The sequence below is a fragment of the Pteropus medius genome, unplaced genomic scaffold, assembly GCF_902729225.1.
Source record: "Pteropus medius unplaced genomic scaffold, Ma_sr-lr_union100, whole genome shotgun sequence".
NCBI classification, from domain to species: Eukaryota; Metazoa; Chordata; class Mammalia; order Chiroptera; family Pteropodidae; genus Pteropus; species Pteropus medius.
Window position 1 is genome coordinate 51,184,303 of NW_024349800.1, and position 25,024 is coordinate 51,209,326.

At 35.9% G+C, this 25,024-nt stretch overlaps 1 protein-coding gene and 2 pseudogenes across 1 annotated transcript in view; all 3 read left to right on the forward strand.

Moving 5' to 3' along the window:
* Positions 1 to 9,451: 9,451 nt before the first annotated feature.
* DNAJC27 (DnaJ heat shock protein family (Hsp40) member C27) overlaps positions 9,452 to 25,024 on the forward strand; it is a 28,923-nt gene continuing 13,350 nt past the window's right edge. Inside the window, exons 1-3 of the mRNA XM_039887669.1 lie at positions 9,452 to 9,728; positions 19,819 to 19,901; positions 23,378 to 23,447. Coding sequence (XP_039743603.1) covers positions 9,642 to 9,728; positions 19,819 to 19,901; positions 23,378 to 23,447 — 240 coding nt within the window. The 5' untranslated portion in view covers positions 9,452 to 9,641. The remainder of the gene's footprint in view (positions 9,729 to 19,818; positions 19,902 to 23,377; positions 23,448 to 25,024) is intronic.
* On the forward strand, positions 9,766 to 18,412 carry LOC120622095 (ribulose-phosphate 3-epimerase-like; annotated as a pseudogene).
* Positions 12,542 to 12,660, forward strand: LOC120622207 (uncharacterized; annotated as a pseudogene).

Consider the following 25,024-nt stretch of genomic DNA (forward strand, 5'->3'; position numbering starts at 1 on the left):
TCAGTTAAATCAGACAAACATCACTGAATATTTAACCATTTTTAATCCACAAAAATGGTAATCCCATATGGTCCAAACATATGACTTGAAAACTTTGCCTAGGGCTGTCCCTACGTAATCCGTGATAAAAACTCACAGCTTAGCTCAAAATTACAAACTTATAAGCAGCCTCACAAATGCTCTTATACATCCTACAGATAAGTGAAAACTCTCATTTACATATTTTACATCTGATTACACGTATGTATATAAACACAGGAAATGACAAACTCATTCACAAATGTCTTCACATTCCATACACTCAATATACACACACAAACCAACAGATGCACAAGATGCAAATCTGCACATGCTCTCTCACACACATTCATCGTAACCTACACATTGCTATACACACGGACTTGTACACACACACTTACATACACACATTCACATCCAGATATACCCAGAATTCTCAGACTTAACAAAGCTAGACACGTGTGCACCCTTAGAAGAAAATTTCACTCATTCTCTTTTAAATGTCTCTTTATAGACCTAGAAAGTCAGATAAGGTGATATGAGTATGCTTAAAATAAGAATTAATAAGCTCTGAGCAAGAATCTGAAGAACTTTACTGTAAGCAAAGTGTTTATGCACGGACACTTTAACATTCACTCTCTCTACTCAACGGCCTTTTTAGGCTTATGCCCTCGGTAAGGTTCCACTTCAGTGCTCAGGTTACCGTATAAGTGACCTCTAGGTAGTGAAGTATTAGTCTGTATCATCCAGAGAGGCCTTTTCTATTGCAAGTCCCCACCAGGCCAACCTTCCTGCTAGGTTAGGTGAAATGGAAACCAGTAATGGAGAGGATGAGCTGGAACTAGTTATGGGGTGTATTCCCAGTAAGTTTGACAAGCAATTGCTGTCACAGTTGTCATTGGCGAACAGTTGCGTTAGCAGGGAACTGGCTCGAGCTTGAGTGGGATCTGAAAGCACAGAGGGGAGAAGACGCCCGCTGAGTGTCTGTTCCTTCGTCGCACGTGCTGCTTCCCCAGGCCCCAGTCTCTTCTTCCTTGCTTCCCCGCCACACGTTCTCTGTCTGGTTTCCATGGACACCAATATCTATCACAGGAACAGCACAAGAAACTCTGAGCAGAGGAAAAGATCAGGCCAAGTCTGCTTTTCCGGCTTTGAGGCCTTTGTGAAAATTAAGTAGGAATTGTTTCTGTAAACTCTTTTGTATTGAAGCGTAACGTACTACAGAAAAGTACACAAATCATTAGTGTGCAGACCAATCAATTTTCATGTGAACACACCTTTGTAACCACCACCCAGATCAAGATACAGAACATGACCAGCACCTAGAAACTCTCTTTGCACCCCTTTTCATCCACTACACCTAAAGATAACCAGAATCCTGACTACTAACACCACTGATTAGTTTTATCTGTTTTTGAACTTTAAAAAATTGGAATTATGTAGGACATATTCTTTTGTGTCTGGCTTCTTTAATTCAACATATTTATGAGCACAGCAGTAGAATAGTACTGTATAGCAATAACATAGTGTTCCATTATAAGACTAAGCCACAATTTATTTATTCACTCTGCTACTGCTGGACCAATGAGTTGTTTCCAGTTTTTGACTATGACTAATAGTATTGCTACAAATATTTTTGTGCAAAGTGTATATATCTGACAAAGGATATATACCTAGACTATATAAAGAGTTTTTACAAATCAATAAAAAATATAAACAACTCAATGAAATATTGGGCAAAATAATTAAACGGTCACTTCATATAAAAGGAAATGGCCTATAAACATATGAAAAACACCCACCCTCATTAGTCATCAGGGACAGGCAAATTAAAACTATGAGTAGATACTACTATAAACATAGAATGAAGGCTAAAATTAAAAGACTGACAAAATTGAGGGCCAAGGAGAATTTGGAAGAAGTAGAACTCTCATTCACTGTTTGTGGGAGTGCAGATTGCCAAAGCCACTTTGGGAAACTGGCAGCACCTACCAAAACTGAACATGTACATACCCCATGACAAAGCAAAACCTTACAGCAATGTGAACATACAAAATTTCAATGGACTTTGCAAAATATTAAAATTTCGTCAAGCTGCCAACATGCATGACTAATCAGCAGCAGACTAGTCATTTTAAATCTTTTTTCAGTTGTCCATCATGATCAGCATAGTTCCTACTTTTTTTGTGGTCATCCACAACTTTTGCCAAAATCTCTGCTTTACCCTAACTGTGAGAGAGCCGGGTAATAAAAGGGGAGTTCTATGGCACAGCACTAGAGTGTTCCTTCCCTCTTTAATTCTATTTCTTGGCATTGATTTCCCTTCTCTCCCCTTCCTTTCCCTTCTCTCCCCTTCTTTCTTTCATAAACATGTCATTAGACAATTGGGTACCACTAACTACAATTGAATATGTAGGTGGAAACATTGGTTTCTGTCAAAATCTCTCCTCCCTGGGTAACAGACCAGTATGGTTGGAACACCTGGAGATCTGGGGAAATGCATTTTAGGCAGAGGGAAACTAAGTACAAAGGCCATGAGGTTTAAATGAACTTGGTATCTAAGGAACAGGAGAAAGATGGCATTTGAGCTCTTTTACTAATACACTTGGTACCCCAGGATGTCTTCCAAGGAATTGGCACCTTGCTCTGAGTTTACATTCCTTAGTGGGGTTAATGGCAATCTTCTACCTATATATATTTCTATTGCTTGCTACATATTCCTTATTGCTATTCCACTCTTGTTGGCATTCTCGTTTACTTGCCTTGGCACTTTCGAGATGGCACGATCCCATGGCTGGCAAGTTGGTTCTAGCTATTACATGGGAGCTTAGCTGTTGGTTGTGGATGGGGGTGGGGCTCTCCACGAACTGCTGGGATTTCTTCATAGTCAACGTCTGGACTCCAAAAGTGAGCATTCCAAGAGAACTAGAAGGCAATTACATTGCCTTTTATTACTTAGATTTGAAAGTGTCATAATGTCACTCATGCCATAGTCACAAAGCCATCCAGATTCAAGGGAGAGGAAACATAGACACCTGCCCCCCTCAACACACACACCCGTCATGGGGAGGGGTGTCAGTCTCATTGTAAGAATAATACATGGGATCCCTGAAGACATGATACTAAGTAAAATAAGCTAGTCGTGAAAGGTCTAATACTGTATGATTCCACTCATATGAGGTGCCTAGAGTAGTCAAAGTCATAGACACAGAAGTAGAATGGTGGTTGCAGGGGTTCAGGAAGGGGAGATGGAGAAAGAGTGTTTGTTACAGAGTTTCAGTTTGGGTAGATGAAAAAGTTCTGGAGATGGATCATGATGATGGTTGCACAACAATGTGAATATACTTAATGCCACTGAACTGTACACTTAAAATTGATAAAATGGTAAACTTTATGTTATATATATTTTAATTTTGTCACAATAAAAAAATGAATATCATACAGATTGGGAAATATTGTTGCAGCCATTTTTTAAAAATACAACCCACCACACAGTCCCTGGGATGCTAGTAGGATGAGTACATAGATATCTGTGTAACAGCATGAAATTCGCATCCTCTGATACGGTGTAGTGCATGCTCAGAACTAAAATCCTGTGGACTAATATGCAAGATAGAAAGGGCTAATCAGCCAGTATGTCCCAAGGTCCTTATATTGCTGAGGAGAAATTCATCTCATACCAGTTGCTTCTCCAACTTTTTGACTCCCTTCTACTATCTGCCTGATTTTTATAACTCTTCCGAATCCCCAGGTAGTCATTTCACATTTTTTCCAGAGTTCATAGTTTTCAGTGGAAGAGTTGGTCTCTACGGAATTCTGCCCATCACAGTGCGCCTGTGGTATTGTGGGTATGTTTGCAATTAAGAGCTTTACTTTCTAAAGATACATTAAGATAAGTATTGTTATAGATCTTTGCCTCAAAATAACTCGGGGGTGGGGGAGTATAGATGAAACGAGATTGTACATAAGCTGGGAAGTGAATATGTAGAGTGTTGAATATATAATTCTCCCTATTACTACAAATGTATGAATTTTGTCACATACATTATTTTAAAGCATAGAAAATGAAATAAAACTTCCAAATTTTTTATGAAGCAAGTATAACATTAATATTTAAGCCAGGTAAAAGTTGCACAGATTACTTAATTTATAATTACATTACTTAGGAATAAGAGTATCACTTAATTCCAATACTACTTAAAAACGTTGATGCAAAAATTCTCAAAATGTTACTTTAAAATATTTGGCAATATATAACAAAACTAAATATATATTTACCTTTGACCCACTAATTCCACTTTTTAAGAGATTTACCCTGCAGACACACCCACAACAATCTGAAAGTACGTAAATGCCCATAAATATATTGATTTAAAAAACCATAGCATATCCACACAGTGGAGTACTATACTATGTATCTGTAAAAAAGAACAGGTATGATCTTTGTGATATAATAGGAGATGCTTTCCAGCACATATTAAGTGAAAAAAGCAAAGTTCAAAAAAACAAAACAAAACTGCACACATACATATAGTAACCTTTCTTGCAAGAAAAAAGGAGAAATAAGAAAATATACATGTAACTGCTTACTTTTTATAAAAAGAAACACAAGAAGGAATAAACTGGGATCTAATGTGATCAGTTGGTCACAGAAGGTAGGTGGAAAGAGGCGGAACGGATTGGAATGGAGGCGAAAATGACACTTTTCTGAGTACGTCAATTGGTATCATTCTGACTTTTGAAACTACATTAATGTTTTACAAAAAGTAATAAAATAAAGCTAACAGTAATAAGAGAGAAAACTAGAGTATAAACATAAATAAATAAATGTTCATATTTCAAATGAAAACCATAACCATGCCAGAGAGAAAAAAAAGGATTAAGCCAATTAACTTATAAACATTCATCCTATATGAAACTATATGACAAACTATATTTGTCAATTTAAGACAAAAATAGCTATAAACAAATAGTGAACTCTAATTCAAAGTGGTTCTGTTTTTTGAGATGGTATGAGTTAGCAATTCTGAAACTACTTTCTGTGTATTGTAGGATTGAGCAAGTGAGTAAATATACTGAAGATGATGAGAGCCAGGGAGTTATAAATACAGAAAGAGAGAAAACTAGAATGAATCCTTTTGTGCTAAAATGAATTGGGGATATCAGTATATATATATATGTATATGTATATATATATGTATATATATATATATATATACATATACATATATATATACATGTATTTTTGGGGGGGCTCAGTCAACTAAAGGGCCAAAGCAAAGGGACCCTCGTATCAATTGAGCACACCAAGCACCCAGATCTTGGTTTCTGAAAACCATTCTCCACTAAAAGGACTTAGGGAACTAGGGCTTGTTGTGTCAGAAAGCAAGGAGTTGCTCAAAAAATGGTGGAGACGTATCAAAAAGACATAAGAGCCAGAATGAGCATTAAAATAAAAATAGTAACAAAACAATGTTCATGAGGTAAAAAAGCATATATGAGTCCATACTGATATAAATTAATAAATAAATGAATGAGAAAGGAAAGCTCTCCCTTAAAGTAAAATACCAAGTAATAAATGTAGGAGGAATGACGAAGTTAGAAAATCATGGTTTTGCATCTATCATGGTAATAATCTCTTCAGCCATGAATCATCATTGGGTTTGTGGGTGAAAGTTCAGTGAAGAAATAATATGTATATAATCTCAAAATATTCCCTTACAAATTACTTATTACAAATGAAAAAACTCACTTTACTGTGGATTAATCTAATGAACACTACCTTACACCTTAACCAACTAAAGTTAACATCATTAATAAATGGAACAAATCGACACCACCAGCCTTCTGATATTGATGCCCTTCAAAGGACATTGTCTTTTCTGTGCTATTCCAGCCAAATATAACTGAATGTAATCACGAGAATACATCAAACACAAAATGAGGAATATTCTAAAATTAACTGTCATTTTGGAAGATAAAGAAAGGCTGAGGAACCATACCAATAAAAAAAGACTGAGGAACCATACCAACTAAATGATGCTGGATTAGACTCCAGACCAGGGGGTGGAGTTGAGATGTTGGGGAACATAGTAATAAAGAATATTATTGGGACAAATGGTGAAATTTGATTATAAATTGTGGGTTAGATGAAATTTTCTCAAATATTCTTGGTTCGAGTCACCCTCAGTGTCTCAATATCTTTTTCGTGGTGTTCCTTGGCAAAAAGAAATATCTAGGTCCAAACAACTTATTTATATCCTAACAATTTAGTTGTTATTTGAAAAAATAATGCCTATAAATTGAAAGAAAAATATTTTTTTATTTCATTCTTAACCACAATTACTTACTAATGGGATTTGTGCACCTGTTGGGCACTGCACAACTTCTCAAACCTTGGAATCAGATTGGATAGGATGACCTTCATTTCCTGTTGTGCACTGATTTTCCACTGTACTGGCTTTTTATCACAGCCACCGAAAAAACTCAGCTTCCCAAATATATGACATGTTCAAGGAATATGGCACCATCTACTGCTGAAATTGTAAACAACCTTGAGCAAGTAGTTTTGTGTAGTCTTAGATTTCTTCTGTTTGCCTTGAGAATTTAGAATGTAAAATACCCCATAGATCTCTCTCTGTGAATTCAATAGGGGGCTGTGGGTTACCTCAATGCAGTCTGAGAACCCCAGGATTAGGTAATAGTTCTGTATCTGTTACATTTCCTGATTTTGATAAATACACTGTTGTTAAATAAGAGAAAGTCCTTGTCCTTAGAAAATACACACCGAAGTGTTTACGGGTAAAGAAACACATATGCTAATTACTCTCAAATGATTCAGAAAAAAAATGTGTATATACAGATAGCGAGCACAAGTGATATAGTAAATAAGGCAAAATGCTAACAATTGATGCATCTGTCTAAAGGGGTATATAAGAATTTTTTTTCTACTATTCTTGAAACTTTTCAGAGTGAAATTATTTCAAAATAAAGATTTCTAAAAGATACAGCACAATACTACATTGTGAAATATATATACATAAGTACTATAAAAATTTTAAATGCCTAGAAATTAAAAACACAAATTCAGATAGCTGCAACCTTTTGTAGAGAGGGAGGAAGGCTGTGTTGGGAAAGCGGACACGCAGTATCAGTGATGTTCTATTTCTTAAGCTATGTGGTGGATACACAGGTAGTCATTATATTATTCTTTATACCTTTTAGTATGTCCAACGTATTTCCTAATTTACTTTTAAAACGCAGGTTTAAAATAAGCAAAATCTTTTTTAATACATAAAAATTAAAAAACATGAGTACCTGAAAGCATATAACTACTGTTTATTGGGAGGGGGGGTTACCATGTACTTCGTGGGCATTATCTCCTGCATGCCCATGTCACGCCAACAGAGAGTATAACAGAGCTGACTCCAGAGCTCATGCTCCTAACCCATACACCAATCCTCTAGCTTCACACTACACAGCTAACTCATGCTTCTCTCTCTCCTGTCTATATTAAAGACTGGAAAAGAAAGCTACTTTCTTGCTTTTTCAATTCCGAGCCAATTTAACACACTCAGTAGAAAATATGGCAACACATTAAAACCTTAAAAACAGCAATATGAAAAGATAGTAATATATTTTAATCTTCGGCATATCTTACGGCTCTTATGCTGAAGCGTATCATATCTAATCAGTCTTTGATATTTGAAGACTTGACGTTTTGCAATTATTCTACCACAATACCAGTTCTACTACAGGGTCAAAGCTGAACTATTAAAGCAACAGATGTTTATTGGTTTTATTACATCATATTGAGAAATCAGCATCTGGAGAATCAGTATAAACCCAAGCTCTAAACTATCAAAATTCTAACTATGACTCATAGTTCATATTTGCAAAGCATTTTAGAAGATTGAACTGTTATATTACTTGAATGTGAAAACAATCTAGAATAAGCTTTTCTTAAAAAGCATTTAATATTTAAAATTAAATTTTAAATAGAAATATTTGAAACCTAACTGCAAATAACTATCATGAAATTTTGAGCCTTTCTTCACTGTCTTCCTGCAATGTATTAAGATGTTCAAAGCTGTGTGAGAATACTGGCAACGCTACCTTTACCATTGTCATTTACTGGGAAATTGGCAGCCATTCTTTCTAAGGGCACTAAATAATCATTTGTCAAGTTCTATTTATCTTCCATAACTGAAGATATTGACTCAAAAAATTACAGTTCCTCTAAGACTGATTTTAATCAAGCAGATGCTTTTCTTATTCCTTGGAATGAGAGAATGAAAAAGTGGTTATCTTAGAAATATTATTCTACCATCATATTGTCGACTAAAGAAAAGATGAGAACAGAAGATGGGGTTAAATTTAGATGTGAGTGGCAGGAAGAGGAGGAAAATGAAGGAGCTTATAGCTACAATGACACACACACGTCTTGATAGAGGTTTAAGAGTATAAGAAAAGCCTGATATTTCTTCCTACATATTAGAACTCCATAATAGAAGAACAAGGACTAAACTTAGACCTCTCTTGGTTCCAAATGAACAACCTATTTTTTTTTTTAAATGATTGGATAGGATCCAGATCTTGCCTAAGGCCTGTTGACTTGGAGAAAGAACCTACCTGCCAAAAAGGACTCCTTATGGTTAACCCGGCCCAAACTCACAATCTAGAGTCTACCAGCCATTGTTTACAGAGGTCTCTCTCTGTCTCTGTCTCTGTCTCTGTCTCTGTCTCTCTCTCACACACACACACACACACACACACACACACACACATACACACACACACACTTTATAACGCCTCCCTGTTTCCTTGGAGGGAGCACACTTTAAATTTCCATTAAAGGCTAGGTTTCCCCAGTTTGCAGACTATTTATCTGAGTAGTCTCCTCTTCCTGTATCCCAGACTAGGGACTCATGTTGGCACTGTATTCGAGGTGGCGACCTTTTGTTGACAAGCCCTTCTTCCGGAACCAGGGCATCGACTTCTCCATTTCCCTAAATCTTGACCCTGCCTCTTCCAAAGCCAGAGCAGGGGAAACAGATTAAAAGGGGAAGGGTGAGTGAATGGAGCCCTTAGGACTGAAGAATCCTGAAAAAACACCTCAAAATGGGCCCTAGTCTATTTCAAATTTTCCGCTTGTTGAAATTCGTAATTCCAGATACTCCCAACCTGAGAATCTGCCCTGAACAGCCAATAAATTTCTACTACTCGGCTGTGAATATAACAAATGCCTATGTCCTGGAGCCTGTGGACATAATGCCGCGCACTCCGTTAAAAGTAAACCCAGCCACTCTCTGTGTCGCCTGCCTAGGGAGGCGCCCAGACTCCTTAGGTCCCAGGAATCAGGTAACCACAGTCTCTGCTCTAGGGCCTGGCGATGACGTCACGCCGCCCCTTTCTAGCATCGCGAGACTCTTTTCTCCCTCCCCTAGCTCCCTGCGCTACTAACCGCTTGCGCCCGCTGCCAGGCAGCGGCAGGGATGGCGAGCCGCGGAGCCGGGGCGGTGACAGTAACAACGGTTTCGCTATTGGATGAGGAGACCTGAGGGACGGGCCAGCTTAGTGAACAAGAAGAGACCGAGGCGGGTGGCCCCGAGAGAGCGAGGGCAATGGAGGCCAACATGCCGAAGCGGAAGGAGCCTGGCAAGTCCCTGCGCATCAAAGTCATCTCCATGGGCAACGCCGAAGTGGGAAAAGTGAGTACCTCGCCGGGAGGGGCGGGACTTCTACTACATGCCGATTGGCTGGGAGGGCGGCCACTCAGCAGCCTGGGGCCCAGCCTCCTTCCCGCCCCTGAGCAGGCCCCGTCTCCTCCTGGGGATGTGGCTCTTCGAGGAAAACTCTACTGACCTTTTTGACCTTAAGGTTGTCCCCTTCTCCACCGACGTCACTCTCCTTAAGAAGATGTCTTCTGTGACCCTTAACCCTTGAATGTACTCCAAAGAGAGTAAGGAGGCCTGGGTCCTACTGGCAGATCGTCTGCTTAGATACCATATCTGCATTCTACGTGACACATCCAGGACTGAGAGGTGGAGAATAAAAGTTTAGTTACCCCAAGCAGTGCTTGGGAACCAAAGGGAATTTACGGGGTGCGTAAGAGGATTGGGGATTTGTAAAATGTTGCTCTGCAGACATGGAGCCCAGAATCTACCATTTTAGCTGTAAGAGAGCATAACTGATGCTGACGTGTTTCACAGGGGAGGTGCGATGGATGTCAAGGAGCCTGCGTTACTTCGTATGTTTTGTTTTTATTTCTGGCACTTGTCACCACATCCATTTTTCAAAGGAACTTTAGTTCCTCTTTGTTCCGTCTATTGAGTATCATCTATAAGCCCTCCCGTTATATGTTGGTGAGGGATGGACGGCGAAAGGTAACTGAAAGTCTTTTCCCAAATGGATTCTAAGACTGCCTCTTCTTCACCCAAGTTGTCTCTCCTTTTGGGTAACTGAACGCTATTGGTTAAGAACCTCCGAAGGTCATCAAATTAGTAGTGGCAGAGACAGAATTAGAACCTGGGTCTTCACACTCCCACTGCAGTTCTCTTTCCATGATTGCATGCTGTCAAAATCAACTCCAAGTAAGATTTAGATGCCAAAAGAGCTGTTAAGGAGAAGGTTTAGGCCAGCTTCCTGCACGTAGGTAATGCTCAGTAAAAGTTTTTTAGTGTCTTTTCTTTCCATTTAGCATTATCCTTTAGTATGTATCTCCGTGTGTAAATATGTATTAACAAAGCATTCAGTGAAAGTCAACATTTATCAAACATCAACTATGTGCCAGGCATTAAAAAGAAAAAAAATAAAAAGCCTCTAGGTTATGTACTAAACTGGCAAAGTGAGCATGCGTCGCTTTTGTAATTTTACTATGCTTAATAGTGCAACATTAGAAATAGCCCCAAATGCCCAGTATCACCACATTTATTTAACATTATTCTAGATTTATTAGCCAGTGCAATTAGATAAGGGCAAGAAATAAAATTTGAAGTACTGGAAAAGAGAAGGCAAAATTATTATTATTTGTTAATGATATTATTGTTTGCAAACCCAAAGAGAATTAACTGAAAAGCTATTAGAAACAATAAGAAAATTCAATAAGGAAAAACTAGTATACAAAAGTTAATAGCTTTACTGTATCAAATTATAATGGTTTGGAACATATAACTGAAAACTTTTAATTTACAATAAAAAAAACAGAATAAAATGCCTAGGTTAAATTTAAGAAGAAATGGGTAGGACCTATATGAAGAAAAATTTCAAACTCTACAAAGGGATGTAAAATTACTTAGGCAAATGAGAAAATATTTCTTCTTAATTAGGATCACTCAATATTGTAGAAATGTCAATTCTTTAAAATTTACAAATGTAATTCAATTCCAATTAAATTACCAATGGGTTTTTTCTTCAGAGCATAATAAAAGGTACTAAAATCCTTATGAAAAATTAAATGTAACAATAACCAAGAAAATTGTGAAAAAAGATGAGAGATTAATTCTATCAGATATTAAAACACATTTTAAAGTTACCAAGCTTTTCCTATTGATACCAAAAAGGTAAAATACAGACATCAGTGGAACAGAATGGAGTCCAGAAATAAACCCAAACATATAAGGAAATTCACTTTACAACAAATGTAATAAAATTACGTGAGAAAGTAGGAATCATTTAATAAGTACTATTGGAACAACTACCTATTTGGGAGTGGAGTGGATTCCTATTGCATTCTTGTCTCAAAAATAAATTTTAGGTGGATAAAAGATTTAAATGTAACTTAAAAAAGATTTTCCCTTAGTTGTAAAGGTAGCACATACTCATTTTAAAGAATCTGGAAAATACAGAAAGGTATACAGATAAACAAATTTAAGTTAAAAATTAAGAAATGCCCTAGTAAATAATCCTTGGATCAAAAGGCAAGTCAAAACAAATGACAAAATAACCAGGAAGCAATGAAAAGGATAGAATCTCTACCAAAACCTTCAAGACAAAATTAAAGTTGTAGTCAAAAGAGAATGAATTACTTTATTCATTTCTAAAGAAGAGATAAAAACTAAAGGAATTTAATGGTTGCATAATTTTGTGAGTATGCTAAAAATTATGGAGTGTACACCTTAAAAGTGTGAATTTTCTGGTATGGTATATCAATTAAAAATACTACTTAAGATATCAAGTATTAAGTAACTTAATACTTAAGACATTAGAAAAAGGACACAAAATAAACCAAAAAAAAAAAAAAATTCTCTGGAAAGATTAACGAAAAAGCAAAGTCTAAAATTCTATTTAAGAAAAATAGAGAAAGCAAAAAATTACAAGATTTGTACGGAAAAAGAGAATAATCACATACCAGAAGAAATTAAAAGATTAATTAGTGAATACTATCTACAGTTCTATAGGAACACATTTGAAAATGTCAAGGAAAGGGAGGATTTTCAGCAAAATATAAATTACCAAAATTCAAAAAGAAGTAGAAAATCCAATCGACCAGTTATCTCAGAAGGAATTACAAAAGTAATTAAGAGTCTACGGCCATGCCACCCTGAACATGCCTGATCTTGTCTGATCTTGGAAGCTAAGTGGGGTTGGGCCTGGTTAGTACTTGGATGGGAGACCACCTAGGAATACCAGGTGCTGTAGGCTTTAAAAAAAAAAAAGTAATTAAGAGGCTTACTATCTAAAAATGTATCAGAATCATATGGCTTCATGAATAAGATTTATTTAAGCTTTAAATAACACATACTTTCAGTTATTTAAGTTATTCCAAGGTAAAGAAAAATATGAATAGGACATCAATTTATTGTATATGAAGTCATGGTAACTTAAATAGCAAAACTTGATATAGTATCAAAAAAGAAGTATATACCAATTTCATATATACATAGAGATGCATAATTTCTAAATAGCAACAGATACAATTCAGCAATATATAAAAAATAATGAACTATTAGAAAATATGGTTTATCACATGCATGCAAACATGGTTCAATATCAAGATGTTAATCAACTTGTTATAATTTGTTATATCAACTGATTACTGGAGTAAATATTTTCAGTATCATAACATTTGATAAAATCAAGTAGTCAGTTCTAGTAAACAATTTAAGGTCAGGATAAAAGGAAACTACTTAAATATGATACAACATTATTTACTACCTACCAACAGCAAACACACCAAATGGTAAAGTGCTAATACCATTTCCTTTAAAATTAGAAACGAGAAAGGATACTCGCTATTTTCCTTTATTATTCAGCATTGTTTTAGAAGTTCTAGAGATGCAGTGAGGAAAAGGGGCTTCCCAAAGGCATAATCTTCTTCGTAGGGCAACCCTGAAGTTTCTCTGTGGTCTTTGTCTATATCCAGTTCAGCTCTCTGCCTTGGCAGTCAACTTGCTCCCAAAGCCCCAGCCCAGTTCTCAGGGTCCTCTAGGGTCTGAAGTTTCCTAATGACATTACCACTGAATCTTTATATCAACCAACTTTGAAGCTTGCACTAATTCTAGATATCTAGTTATATTAAAGAAATATTTTGTTGTTAAATTAGTTGAATTGGGTTTCTCTTACTTATGGTCAAAAATACCCTCATCATACAGTATTGTAGTATGTACTTCTCTGAAGTTTGCCTTTCTCTCCTAACAGTAGATAATGGAAATTCCTCCGAGTTATCTGACATAGCTCTGTTCGCTCTTCTTCATAGTTGTACAATAGTCCATGATATGTACGTATTCCCTCTACTGATGAGAATTCACCGTGTTTCCAGCTTTTTTTCTTTATTACAAACTATTGTAATAAATACCTTGTATGTGCATGCGCATGTGCGTGTGCACACGTACAGACATACCTTGTTTTATTGCACTTCACAGATATTGCGTTTTTTACAAATTGAAGGTAAGACCATCAGCAAAAAGATGGTCAGCATTTTTTAGCAATAAAAATTCTTAAGGTATGTACATTGGTGTTTTTTAAGACAAAATACTATTGCACACTTAATAGACTACAGTATAAATATAAATGTATCTTTTATATGCACTGGGTAACCAAAAAAATTCATGTGACTTGCTTTATTGCAGTGGTCCAGAACCAAACCTACAATATCTCTGATGTATGCCTATATGTATATCCTTAAATACTGGTACTGTAATTTCTATGGACTAGAGTCCCAGGGATAACACTGCTGATTCGAAGAGCACATTCTTAAATTTTAGTAGCTATTGCTGGTTGCTCTTTAAAAAAAAGGTATAGTTCTAACAGCAGTACGCAAGTACCCTTTTCTCAAAATCCCTACCAACTCAGGTGTTGTCATTATTTTAATTACTACGACCAATCTGGTTAATAAGAAATAATTTCATTGTTACTTTAATTTGCATTTCACTGACTACAGATGAAGTTGAGCATCTTTTCATATGCTTATTGGATTTTGGATGTGCTAATATGTGTATTGCCCAATTTATACTCCATACCTATTTTTCTATTGGTTGATGTGTCTTATCAATTTTTATGGTTTAGAGACATTAGAGATATTAACTTTTTACCAGTCATATTAGTTACAAATATTTGCCCACATATGTTTTGTCTTTTAATATTTTTACGGCTATTTTGTCATACAATTGCTTTTATTATTATTTATATATATGCAATTATGTCTGTCATTTCTTTTATGTTTTCTGGCTTTTCCTTTCTTGATTGAAAGGAGTCCCTAAGGTTATATATGTGTTGCACATTTCCTTGTGAAATTTTTATGTTATTTTTAGATGCTTAAATCATAAATCCATCTGTAATTATTTACTTTTTTAGTATATGCACTGCTAAAGTGAGCGCTGTAGTTTATTTTGTATATAGGGAGGTTATGGGCCTTAATTTTTTTCCAGATGGGTATTCAATTGTGCCATTAGCATTTTACCGAATAAATCATTCTTTTCTCATTGATTTAAATATCACCTTTCTCACTTTTTAAATTTCCTTACATAATGGGATCTATTCTGGGCTCTCTGGTCTGTTCTGCTGACTTATCTGTCTACTCTTATGCCAGTATAATATCTTAATTAGTTTCAGATTATATTTTAATATCTGTCAAGGCAAATTTCCTCCTCTTTCTACTGCCCTGCTCTGTTATTCTTTTAACTACTTTGATTAGTTCTTCTCAGACAGTTCTTTCATATGAATTTTAGGATAATTCTGGTTTGTTCATTTTTTTAAAGACTCAAACCTGTTAATATTGTAATTTCATTAAAAGAGAAGTGCCTAAAAATTATTTAAGAAAAATAATGAAAGCAAAAATATTCTATTTTATGTTTTTTAAGTAGATTGTGAGATACTAAGGACCAAGAACCCCATCTCTTTGTGTTATAGGAAGTGGTTATTAACACTACTATTTAAATGTGTATCTCTTTAAACACTTAGGACTAGTGTTTAAATAGCATACCAGAGCTAAAGGACTTCCAGGCCCCTTACTCCCATGAATAATTTAGAAAAAGGCTATATTTTTATAAGATATTGTGAGAGAAAACATTTGTGAAGTGTTTTCAAGCTACAAAGTTCTTTAAAAGTATTTTAGTAGTAGTCACTTCAAAGAAGTTTCTTCCTTTAGTTCACAATGAGCTTATTAAATACTTTTCATAGTAACTGTCCTATTTCATTTAGATTGAAGTTCATCAGAAAAGAATTTGAGTGGAATAAACTCTGTTACCAGCACCTCAAGTAAATTATAAGTTTCATGAGTGCTTTTTTTAAATTGGCACTGAGCTAATTGCTGCAAAAGATATAAAGAAGTAAAATACTAGTATGTGCCCTCAAGTAATTTACTGTATAGTTGAAACAATAAGGTAAATATACACATGTGAAAAGGTAATTAATACAAAGCAGTGTATGACCGATGGCAAAGATACAGTCTGTGTATACATGATAGTATATATGAAAAGCGCTAGAGGAATTTGTATGTAGACAAGATCTCTTACAAATCTCAGAGCTTGAGCTGGGCCTTAATAGGTAAGTAAGATTTGGAAAGAAGGGAGAAAAAAGCTTATTTCAAGTAGAAGGAAAAGTAATGATAAGTCAGGAAGCCAGGTCCTAGGAGTTTTGCAGAAATGGAGAGTTTATATGGAAGTGTTTAGACAGAGAAGGCAGTTTAGGGTCAGATTATGGAGTACCTTGAATAACAGACAACAGAATTTAGATTTTGAATTCTTGGCAGTGAGAAGCCACCAAAGATTTTTAAGTTGAAATAATGTTAGTGGTGTTCAGTATTGACTGAAGTAGGGAGGAAAAAGAGGCAGAAAGTTCTATAAAGAATTTTCTACTGTTGTCTAGGAGTAGATGATAACCTAAATCAAAGTGATGTCAGTGGGAATTGGAATGAAGACGATGATGGGAGAAACATTCAAGAGAAGATTTAGAAAGCTCAGAATCCTTGGAAACCAGCACCGTGGCATCTGGCTGCAAGATTAGCCCATCTATCCCCAACAGCATTCTGGCCAGTTTCAGGGCCAAGTGCTTCCAAATGCTGGACCCTGAGGCCAGTTATCTGCACCTGGATGTAATGGGCAGGCATTTTGTTCCCAACATTACCTTTGGTTCCCTGTGGGAGAAAGCCTCCAAAAGCAGCAAGGCCAGGACCCTTTCTTCGATGTGTATATTTTGGTGTTGAGGCTGCAACAGTGGGTAAAGCCAATGGCCGTAGCAGGTGCCAATCAGTATACCTTTCATCTCCACGCTACTGAGAACCCAGGGGCTTTGATTAAAGACATTCAGGAGAATGGGATGAAGTTTGGCCTTGCCATCCAACCAGGAACTCCATTTCAGTCTTTGGCACCGTGGGCTCATCAGATAGATATGGCCTTGGTTATGGCGGTGGAACCTGGGCTTGGAGGGCAGAAACTCATGGAAGATATGATGCCAAATGTTCACTAGCTGAAGACCCAGTTCCCGTCTCTGGACATAGAGGTCGATGGTGGAGTAGATCCTGAAATCGTCCATAAATGCGCAGAGGCAGAAGTAGCATGACTGTGTCTCGTGGTGCCATTACAAGGAGTGAAGACCCTAGATCTATGGTCAACCTGTAAAGAAATATTTTCTGAGAAGCTGCTCAGAAATGCTCCCTTGATCGGTAAAAGCACAAGGAGTCCTATGTTTCAGCTCGTGAAATCTTTTTACTGGAAAACAAGAATATTGACTACCAAATCCTGTCGCAATTGAGGCTGTACCACTTTTCTAAGCAATTTGTCATTTCAATGACTAACATCTATTGTGCAGAATGTTCCAAGAGGTTAGAAATTGGTGTGTATTACTACTTTTTTAATGATGGAATTTAAAGATTAGTGTGGTAAAATACCATTTCTACTGGGAGACTTGATTTTTATGAGTAAAAACATGGCTGTATTAAGATTTTAAACAGGAATGTGTTTAAATGTCTTAATCCCTACTATGAAAAAAATGTCTCTCCATCTCAAAAGGAGTTTCTGTTGTTTCTCTGTTTTCCAAAAGCAAAGGACGTCCTTATGCTTTTCTGTTTGATGTCATTTTTGATTTGCACATATGCGTGATAATCTGATGAACTTATGAAAAATCTAAGTTTGAATCTGGCTGGGATGGCATACCATATTCATCTTGCTCTTATTAAACCTAGTTTTTCTTTACACCTTATATTTGATATATAAAAAACTATAAAAACAATGTATGAAGTCCAGGGATTTTCAGGTGGTCTGTTCTACAACACGAGCATATATTTGATCAGGGGCAGGTTATTCAGAGATTCCTCCCACCTCACCCTTTTCTTAATCAACCCCACCATCTTAAGGACGTGAAATAATATCGTGCCAGCTCTGAGCATAAAGGGAAGAAAAGCTTCTACTTGGAGGTAAAATCGAGACCTTAGCGAATCAAATCAACCAAACTCTTTCAGCTTCTATTAACTGATGTATACACTGAATATAATTATAACTGTGTAGAATTATAGTGAGGTTTAAAAGAGAAACAATTGTATATGTAAAGCTTCCATTGCTATTAGAATTGTAGGGTAGTAGAAATGAGGATGCTCCGTACAAAGTAGCTATCGTTATAAAGTTTATGTTTTGTAGGTAATAAAGTATTTTGATATAATCTCATTAAATCTGCAAATCACTCCTATCAGTGGTATGACAGGAATTTTTTCCTGTTTAAAAAATGAAGATACTAAAGCTCAGCAATAGGCTGATAGCACAGAAAGGATTTGGGAGGGCCTAGAATTTCTGGTCTGTACTCTTTTTACGGATGGAGGCCTTGGGAGGTGGATTAGGCAAAGGAAGCTTCTCTACTTAACATTGCCTTACTTCCAGGCTCACTTTATCTTGTAGCAGAACTAGGTGGCTGAGATTATTCTGGAACTATAAGAATATATATTTTATTAATCCAAGAAAGACCAGGTAGGCTGAGATGATAAGGTACAGAGTTAATCCATAAGTTAAATATCTATAATTGTGTCCCAAATTATACTTTGACAACAAATATGTGTCTGCCACTTCATTATTGTAAATACTCTTGCTATGTAGTACATATAGCAAGAAATAAGACCAGTGTCATTAAACTTTATTAGGCTACCATGAATTTTAGGAAATTAGATTTGAAAAATAAGAACATTAATACTTAAGCATGGAATAGAGCTTGCTTGTTTTTTTCTATGTTACAGGGTAAAAATTTGTTTCTTAATGTCTGTGTTTATTTTGGCTTAGGAAAGTTTTGTGCCATAAATAGGTGGTGGTTAATCAAATCAGACAACATAAGGCATAAGAAATAACTTTAATTAAATAACTTACCTAGTAGATTATAATATCAGACATGACAGAAAGATTTGAGTTTATTTGCCTGGACAACTTGGGTTTGACTGGCTTTTGTTTTCTTTTAAAAAAAATTAATGTACGGTAAAATTATAAGCAAAAATTTGTCAGTACTTAATTTGAATTTTTTTCTTCTTTAAAGGGATTAGCATAATTTCTAATCCCTAATGAAACCCAGTGTCACTCTTAGGCTAGGCCAGATGGCCAGGATTGTCAGTTATATGGGTACTACAATTTGAATAACGTTTTTACATGAGAAAAAGTGATTCATATAAATTGTCTTCAATATATATAGAAAAAAATGATACAATAGCTTCAAAAGGAATGTTCCTTAATGTACACTCCAGTATCCAATATTGAAGCATCATCCTTTGAAAAGTTTTAATTCTCATTCTAGGATACAATAAGAATAAATGCTTATTTGAATAGAATAAGCTATGGTAAGAAATGACCAAATTAACTAGAAACAGAACAATATTTTTTTATACTGATAGGACTTTCCTGTCACTCCTTTTGAGTTCGTGTCTTCTCTTCAAGAGATACATAAAATAAAGTAGATAGAAACTCAAGTTGAGTTTCAGAAGTTGTGATAGTTTGAAAAAAACATCAATATTTAACTCTACTTTGCTTGTCTTATTCTGTTAGAAGTGCATAGAAAATAACCTATGTTTAGTCCAACAGATATCAGTGATTTCAAATAAAGGGATATTGTGTTAAAAAGAAAGGCTCAGAATCAAACATAACTTTAATATTTTGGTCCTCCGTGATTGGGAAAATTGTGGTATTAATAGAACTAGGATGTCAGCAGGATGAGTTGTTTTCATGTATAGGTTTAGTTTTGTTTTTGGACTTGTTGAATTTGAGGTAAGAGCAAGTCATCTAAGTAGAAACTAGTAGATAGTTGCACTGTGGATCTGGTCTTGGGAGGGAGGTGCTTAGGTTGTATATGTTCCCAGAGTATATTTACTAAAAGCATGTATTTTCACCTTTCTAGAGCTGTATTATAAAGCGATACTGTGAGAAAAGATTTGTGTCCAAATACCTTGCAACAATTGGAATCGACTATGGAGTCACAAAGTAAGTATATTATTTCTTTAGACTTGGAAATTACATAGTAGTTCAGAACGCTTCCAAAATTATCTATACTGGCATAGAGATTCTGAAGATAAATTGGGAAAGAATAGTAATAAGAGATCCTTACAGATATGTAGAGATCATGTCATTCGTTCATCACCAAGCGTGTTCTTTTCACCAGGCCTTGCGTTTGGTCTGCATGAGCATGTCAACACAAAGCCTAACTGGCAGGTGTCACTTTTCAGGAAATGTTTCTATAGAAGGAGGTCCTATTAGCAGATGTGTTTTTAGAACATTTTGAAATATTCTCTCTGAAAAGTTTAAATATTACATGGAAAATTTTCTATCAGTGGACTTTATTAGTTTATGATATTTATAGCCTATTGGATTCTATCAAAAATGATCTTAGAAGAGTGAAATTAAATATAATTGGAGAGTTATTTGGAGATAAATCAAGGATGGGTCGAGCTTGGGGAGATACGGTTACATTACAGGAAATAATACTGCCAAAGAGTAGAACAGAAGTAGACAACACACTCGCTAAAGGCGGAATCTCAGGTGCTCACTCTTACATTCCTTTACACACTTTCCTCTCCATCCACACTGAACTGCCGTCATATTTTCCTATCTCTGTGCCATTATTCATTCTGTCCACCTGACATGGCCTTTTCCCTCATGTCTTCATCCATCAGTCTCTTCAAGCTGTAAAATACTCCTGTTCCCATAAGCCTCCTGAACACTTCCTTTATCAGTCAGGACTCTTTGGTTGCAAATGAAAGATACATCGAAATGCCCTGCTAGCTGTAGTATTTATCATAAATTGCCTTGTTATTTTTATTATTTGTATGTATTTAATGTCTCTTGCTAGATTATAAGCTCCATGAAGAAGGGCCTATTGACATAAATTATTTCAAGTGCCCAGCATGGTGTATGTACATAGTAGATACTCAATAAATATTTATTGTTAGGTAAGATAAATATATCTAAAAAGGAAGTCTGCAAGATTAGAATATGAGAGCAACATTCAAGAAGGCTGACAATAGTGGTGGAGTGTATCTATACTTCAGGTCACACGATGTCATCAGTGATATGGTAGAATATTCTTAAGGCAGTTTTGTTTTGAATCATATAAATAGCTAGTTTATTCGTCTAAAAAATGAGAATCATCATATTATGCCACAGAACTGTGGTTTGTTTTTTCAACAGACTATTCTGTTTCTGGCTGAAACTTTTTTTGGAAAAGATAGTTGTCCCATGGTGAGTCTGGAGGATATAACTGACAGAACCCCAACTCAAACCGATCCAAGCGAGAAAAAAGAAATAGGGACATCAACCAATTCACATAATCCAATTACAAAGATGTAGCTGAGCCTCAGAGATGGCTTGAACCAGGGACAGAATATAGCCAGATCATTTCACTACATCTCTCTCTCTACCTTTTGACTTTCTCTACACAGCTGCCAGCAGCTCTCAGGCTCACATCATAAATTTTATTTTCAGAGAGGGACCACAATTAGTATTTCAAGTTTAAAAATCCCGGAAAAGGTTTCAATTGTCAGGTGGAGACAGGCGCCTTTCTGCAACTCAGCTGTCGCCAGCAGAGTGGAATCACTAACAAGACAGCAGAGCCCATTTGAACCACACTGGGAGAAGAAAGAGGGGGAAGTCCTTTGGCCCATCAAAACAATAGATGCCCATTTCATCCTTCCTGTTTTCAATATGGTGAAGCTCAAATTTCAGTATGCTTAAGAATTACTTGTAGTTTGTCAAAATGCAGATTCCTAGGACCCACCCCCTTTGATTCTGACTCGCTGGTCTGAGGTGGGGCACCGGAATCTGCATTTCTAACAGCCCCCCTCCCCATGATTACGCAGGTGGTCTTCAGGCTGCAGCTCAGGGAAGCACTGCCTCGAGGAGATGAATTGTCATTTTTCTTGATGTAATTTTCTCTGTCTGGCTTCTGAATTAAATGGACTTCTTTTTGAGTTTCAATGTGTGAGCACATTTGTGTTACTTCCTGATTTCACAGTCTTCAGTTCCATCCCTTAGATGCTATCTCTTTAAGGTAAAATTTTCTAATATAAATTATTATGTTGGATCTTCTCCAGATGCTCTCAAACTCTGTTATTATTTTGTTTTGTTTTGCTGTTCTCACAGTCTTTTATCAGGTGGATCCTGATTCCACAAATGTGCATCTTAGACATGATGAAATATGGTAGAGAATTTAGCAGTAAAGAAATCATGATAAGAATATTAGTGGTGGTTAGTTTGATTTAAATATACAAGTAATATAAAACAACTGTGGGAATTATGGTTTCAGAACTGAGAGTGGTTGTTATAAATCTGGACAGAGAGTAACAATAATAAATAAACCAGAAGATAGCATAGGGACAATGAGAGCAAGTGCTGATGTCTTCATATTCCACAGGAGGGAGTCATATCAGTGCTGTCTAAAACTGAAATACGTTACTTAAAAAAAAAAAAAGACTAGTTAATTTATTGTTAATTATCTCTTCTTTAACCTTAGAGGAATATTTTAGGAAATGACATTTCCGTAGTAAGGACACATTTATATCTAAAGCTCAATAATTTCTCTCAGTTCATTTTAGTGTCTTCTTTGTTGTTAAATGCAATAAAATGTAAATTTTATGCTTTTATGCTTTTATTTTAAAGTAGGATAATCCTATTTTTATTAAAATACTTGTTTATTAGTCTTAATCTATGCATAGAAGAAAGTCTGCAGTGATGTTCATCTATATTAATGAAAGTTTTTCTGGGTGGTAGGATTTGGGATACGTTTTAAACTTTCATCTTTGTATTTTTCTTTAATGTTTGAATTACTTATAATGTTTTATTCATTCATTTTTCAGTAGTGATTTTTCATTAAAAAAAGACTAGAAATAAATATGCTATGATGTTAACAGTAGTTAATTCTAATATGAATGGTTATTTTTTTGTTTGTTTTTTTCATTTTCAAATTTCTGAAAACAGATTCACTAATGCTATTGCTCAAATGAAGATCACAAGAAAATTAAACAAACGTTGTTAATAATATGCATCTTTGTTGTTGTTCTACATGATAACCAAGCATAACTAGTAATTATTAAGATGTCTTACTAAGGGAAATAAAACATTGTTTTCCTTCATCTCACTCCTACTCATCTCAAATCAGTTTTTCTTAGTACCATAATAATGGCCACCATTTGTTCATTAAGGGGTGTAGACTGAGCGTGTTGAGGTAAATTGAAGGTAAATGAACGTGCTTATTCCAAGTGGATTCAGTGTTATTAAGGAGGCAGGATTCTCTGCCAAGTTTCCAGCTTCTGTTGTAAAGATTATCTGGAATCAAGAAGTGGCACTAAGAAGCCTCTTTTAAATTTCATACACATACCCTTTCAATATTTATAAGTGACATAAATGATATTAATGTGAATACAGAAACCATGACCTTTGGGATTTTTTCCATTCGAACACTTCAGGGTACAAGTCAGAGACAGAGAAATCAAAGTTAACATCTTTGATATGGCTGGACATCCCTTCTTCTATGAGGTAAGAAAGCCTTTTTTTGAGAAAACCTATATCCAGTATTGTCAATGGTTTAGGGAAAGATCCTGAATTATCTGAAACAACCAATATTCAAATCATATGTAAAAATAAAGTAAATGTATTTTTGGTTATTGTACTTTTCAGTAATTGATTTTTCTAAAATTTCCACTCAGCCTTTGCTTGAATGGGTAGGGGCGGAAAGACAGAGTTTTTTTGAGGTGTCTGGCCGGAGTAGAGTGGTTATTGTCTCGTGAGGCTGCCCCTCTCCTGGTCCTTTGTCTAAAGAGAATAAGCTGCTATTCGGCTTTTATTTCTCTGCACACATGGGCATTTCCAAGTTGTACTTCCTCAGCTTCGAGTCTTGGACATACGAGGTAAAAGAAAGCCCAGGAAACTTACCTGGTGTCTGTCTTTCCTCAGGTTGCGAGGTTCCTAGCTTGTCTACCTTCTCTCCACTTTCCAGAGTCATCTTATATAAGTTTTATATATAATGTGCAGAATTTTACTTGTATTTAGCAGGAAGAATAGGGAAAGTACATCAGTTTCATCTTCCCGGAGGAAACATGGCTTCCAATGGCTCTGTAATCTTCCATCGTGTGAATATACCCAAATATTTAGGTAAAATAAATTTCTTTTAAATGTGAAGCCTAATGGTGAATTAAATGAACTTCACAAGTATAGAATATTGTTGGTGAAAAAAGCATGGAGATTCTAGGTGACCACAAGTTTGACATACATTCTAACTTTCAGAAACGCTAACATAAATCTTAGATTATGCCAAATCATGTAAATGGAGAGTTAGAAGATGCCTGAGAATTAATGTGGTCTAGACCCCTGCCCATTTTAGGATTTCTATCTGCAGCATTCTTGACTGATGGCCATCATTCATTCTCCAGATACCAGTATGCCAGTTTCTATACTGGACACTTGAAATACAGAGATCCTTTTCTCATGAGACATAAATATGTGAAAGAAGACACATGTTAAACATATGACAGAATGCTTGGGTGTACTTAAAACCCAGACCTAGCTTATCTGAGAGGTCAGGAAGTGCCGTTGAAGGAAGCAACATTTAAACTGAGCACTGATGGATAAGCAAGAGTTATGTAGGTTTTTGGGAATCAGGGGACAATATAATAATACACAGGACACTTTTAAGTAGTGCAGACTGTAAGCATTTGGAGAATGTGAATATCTGTAATGATGGGGTCTCACTGCTTCACAAGTCAGTACTTTACAGAGTTAAAAACTCTAGATTAACTTCTCCCTTATGAAGGCTGCCTTCCTGTGACTTTTGCCACTGATTTCACTTTGTTTTTGATGCAACAGAGACTGAATCTGTTCTTCTACAAGAGATCCTTCCTAATATTTGTTAATCTGCTCCTTTCCAGGGAAAACATTTTTTATCCCTGCCACAGCTAGACTATCAGCATCCATTGTGGATAAGTTCTAGTTAGGTGATGGGGAGCTGAGAACTGAACACGACTTTCCAGAGATTGTCTAACTAGTGAAAAATACTGAGTGTTCTGTTATTTTCCTTCATTAGACACTAGACTCTTACTAATGCAACCTGAAATTGC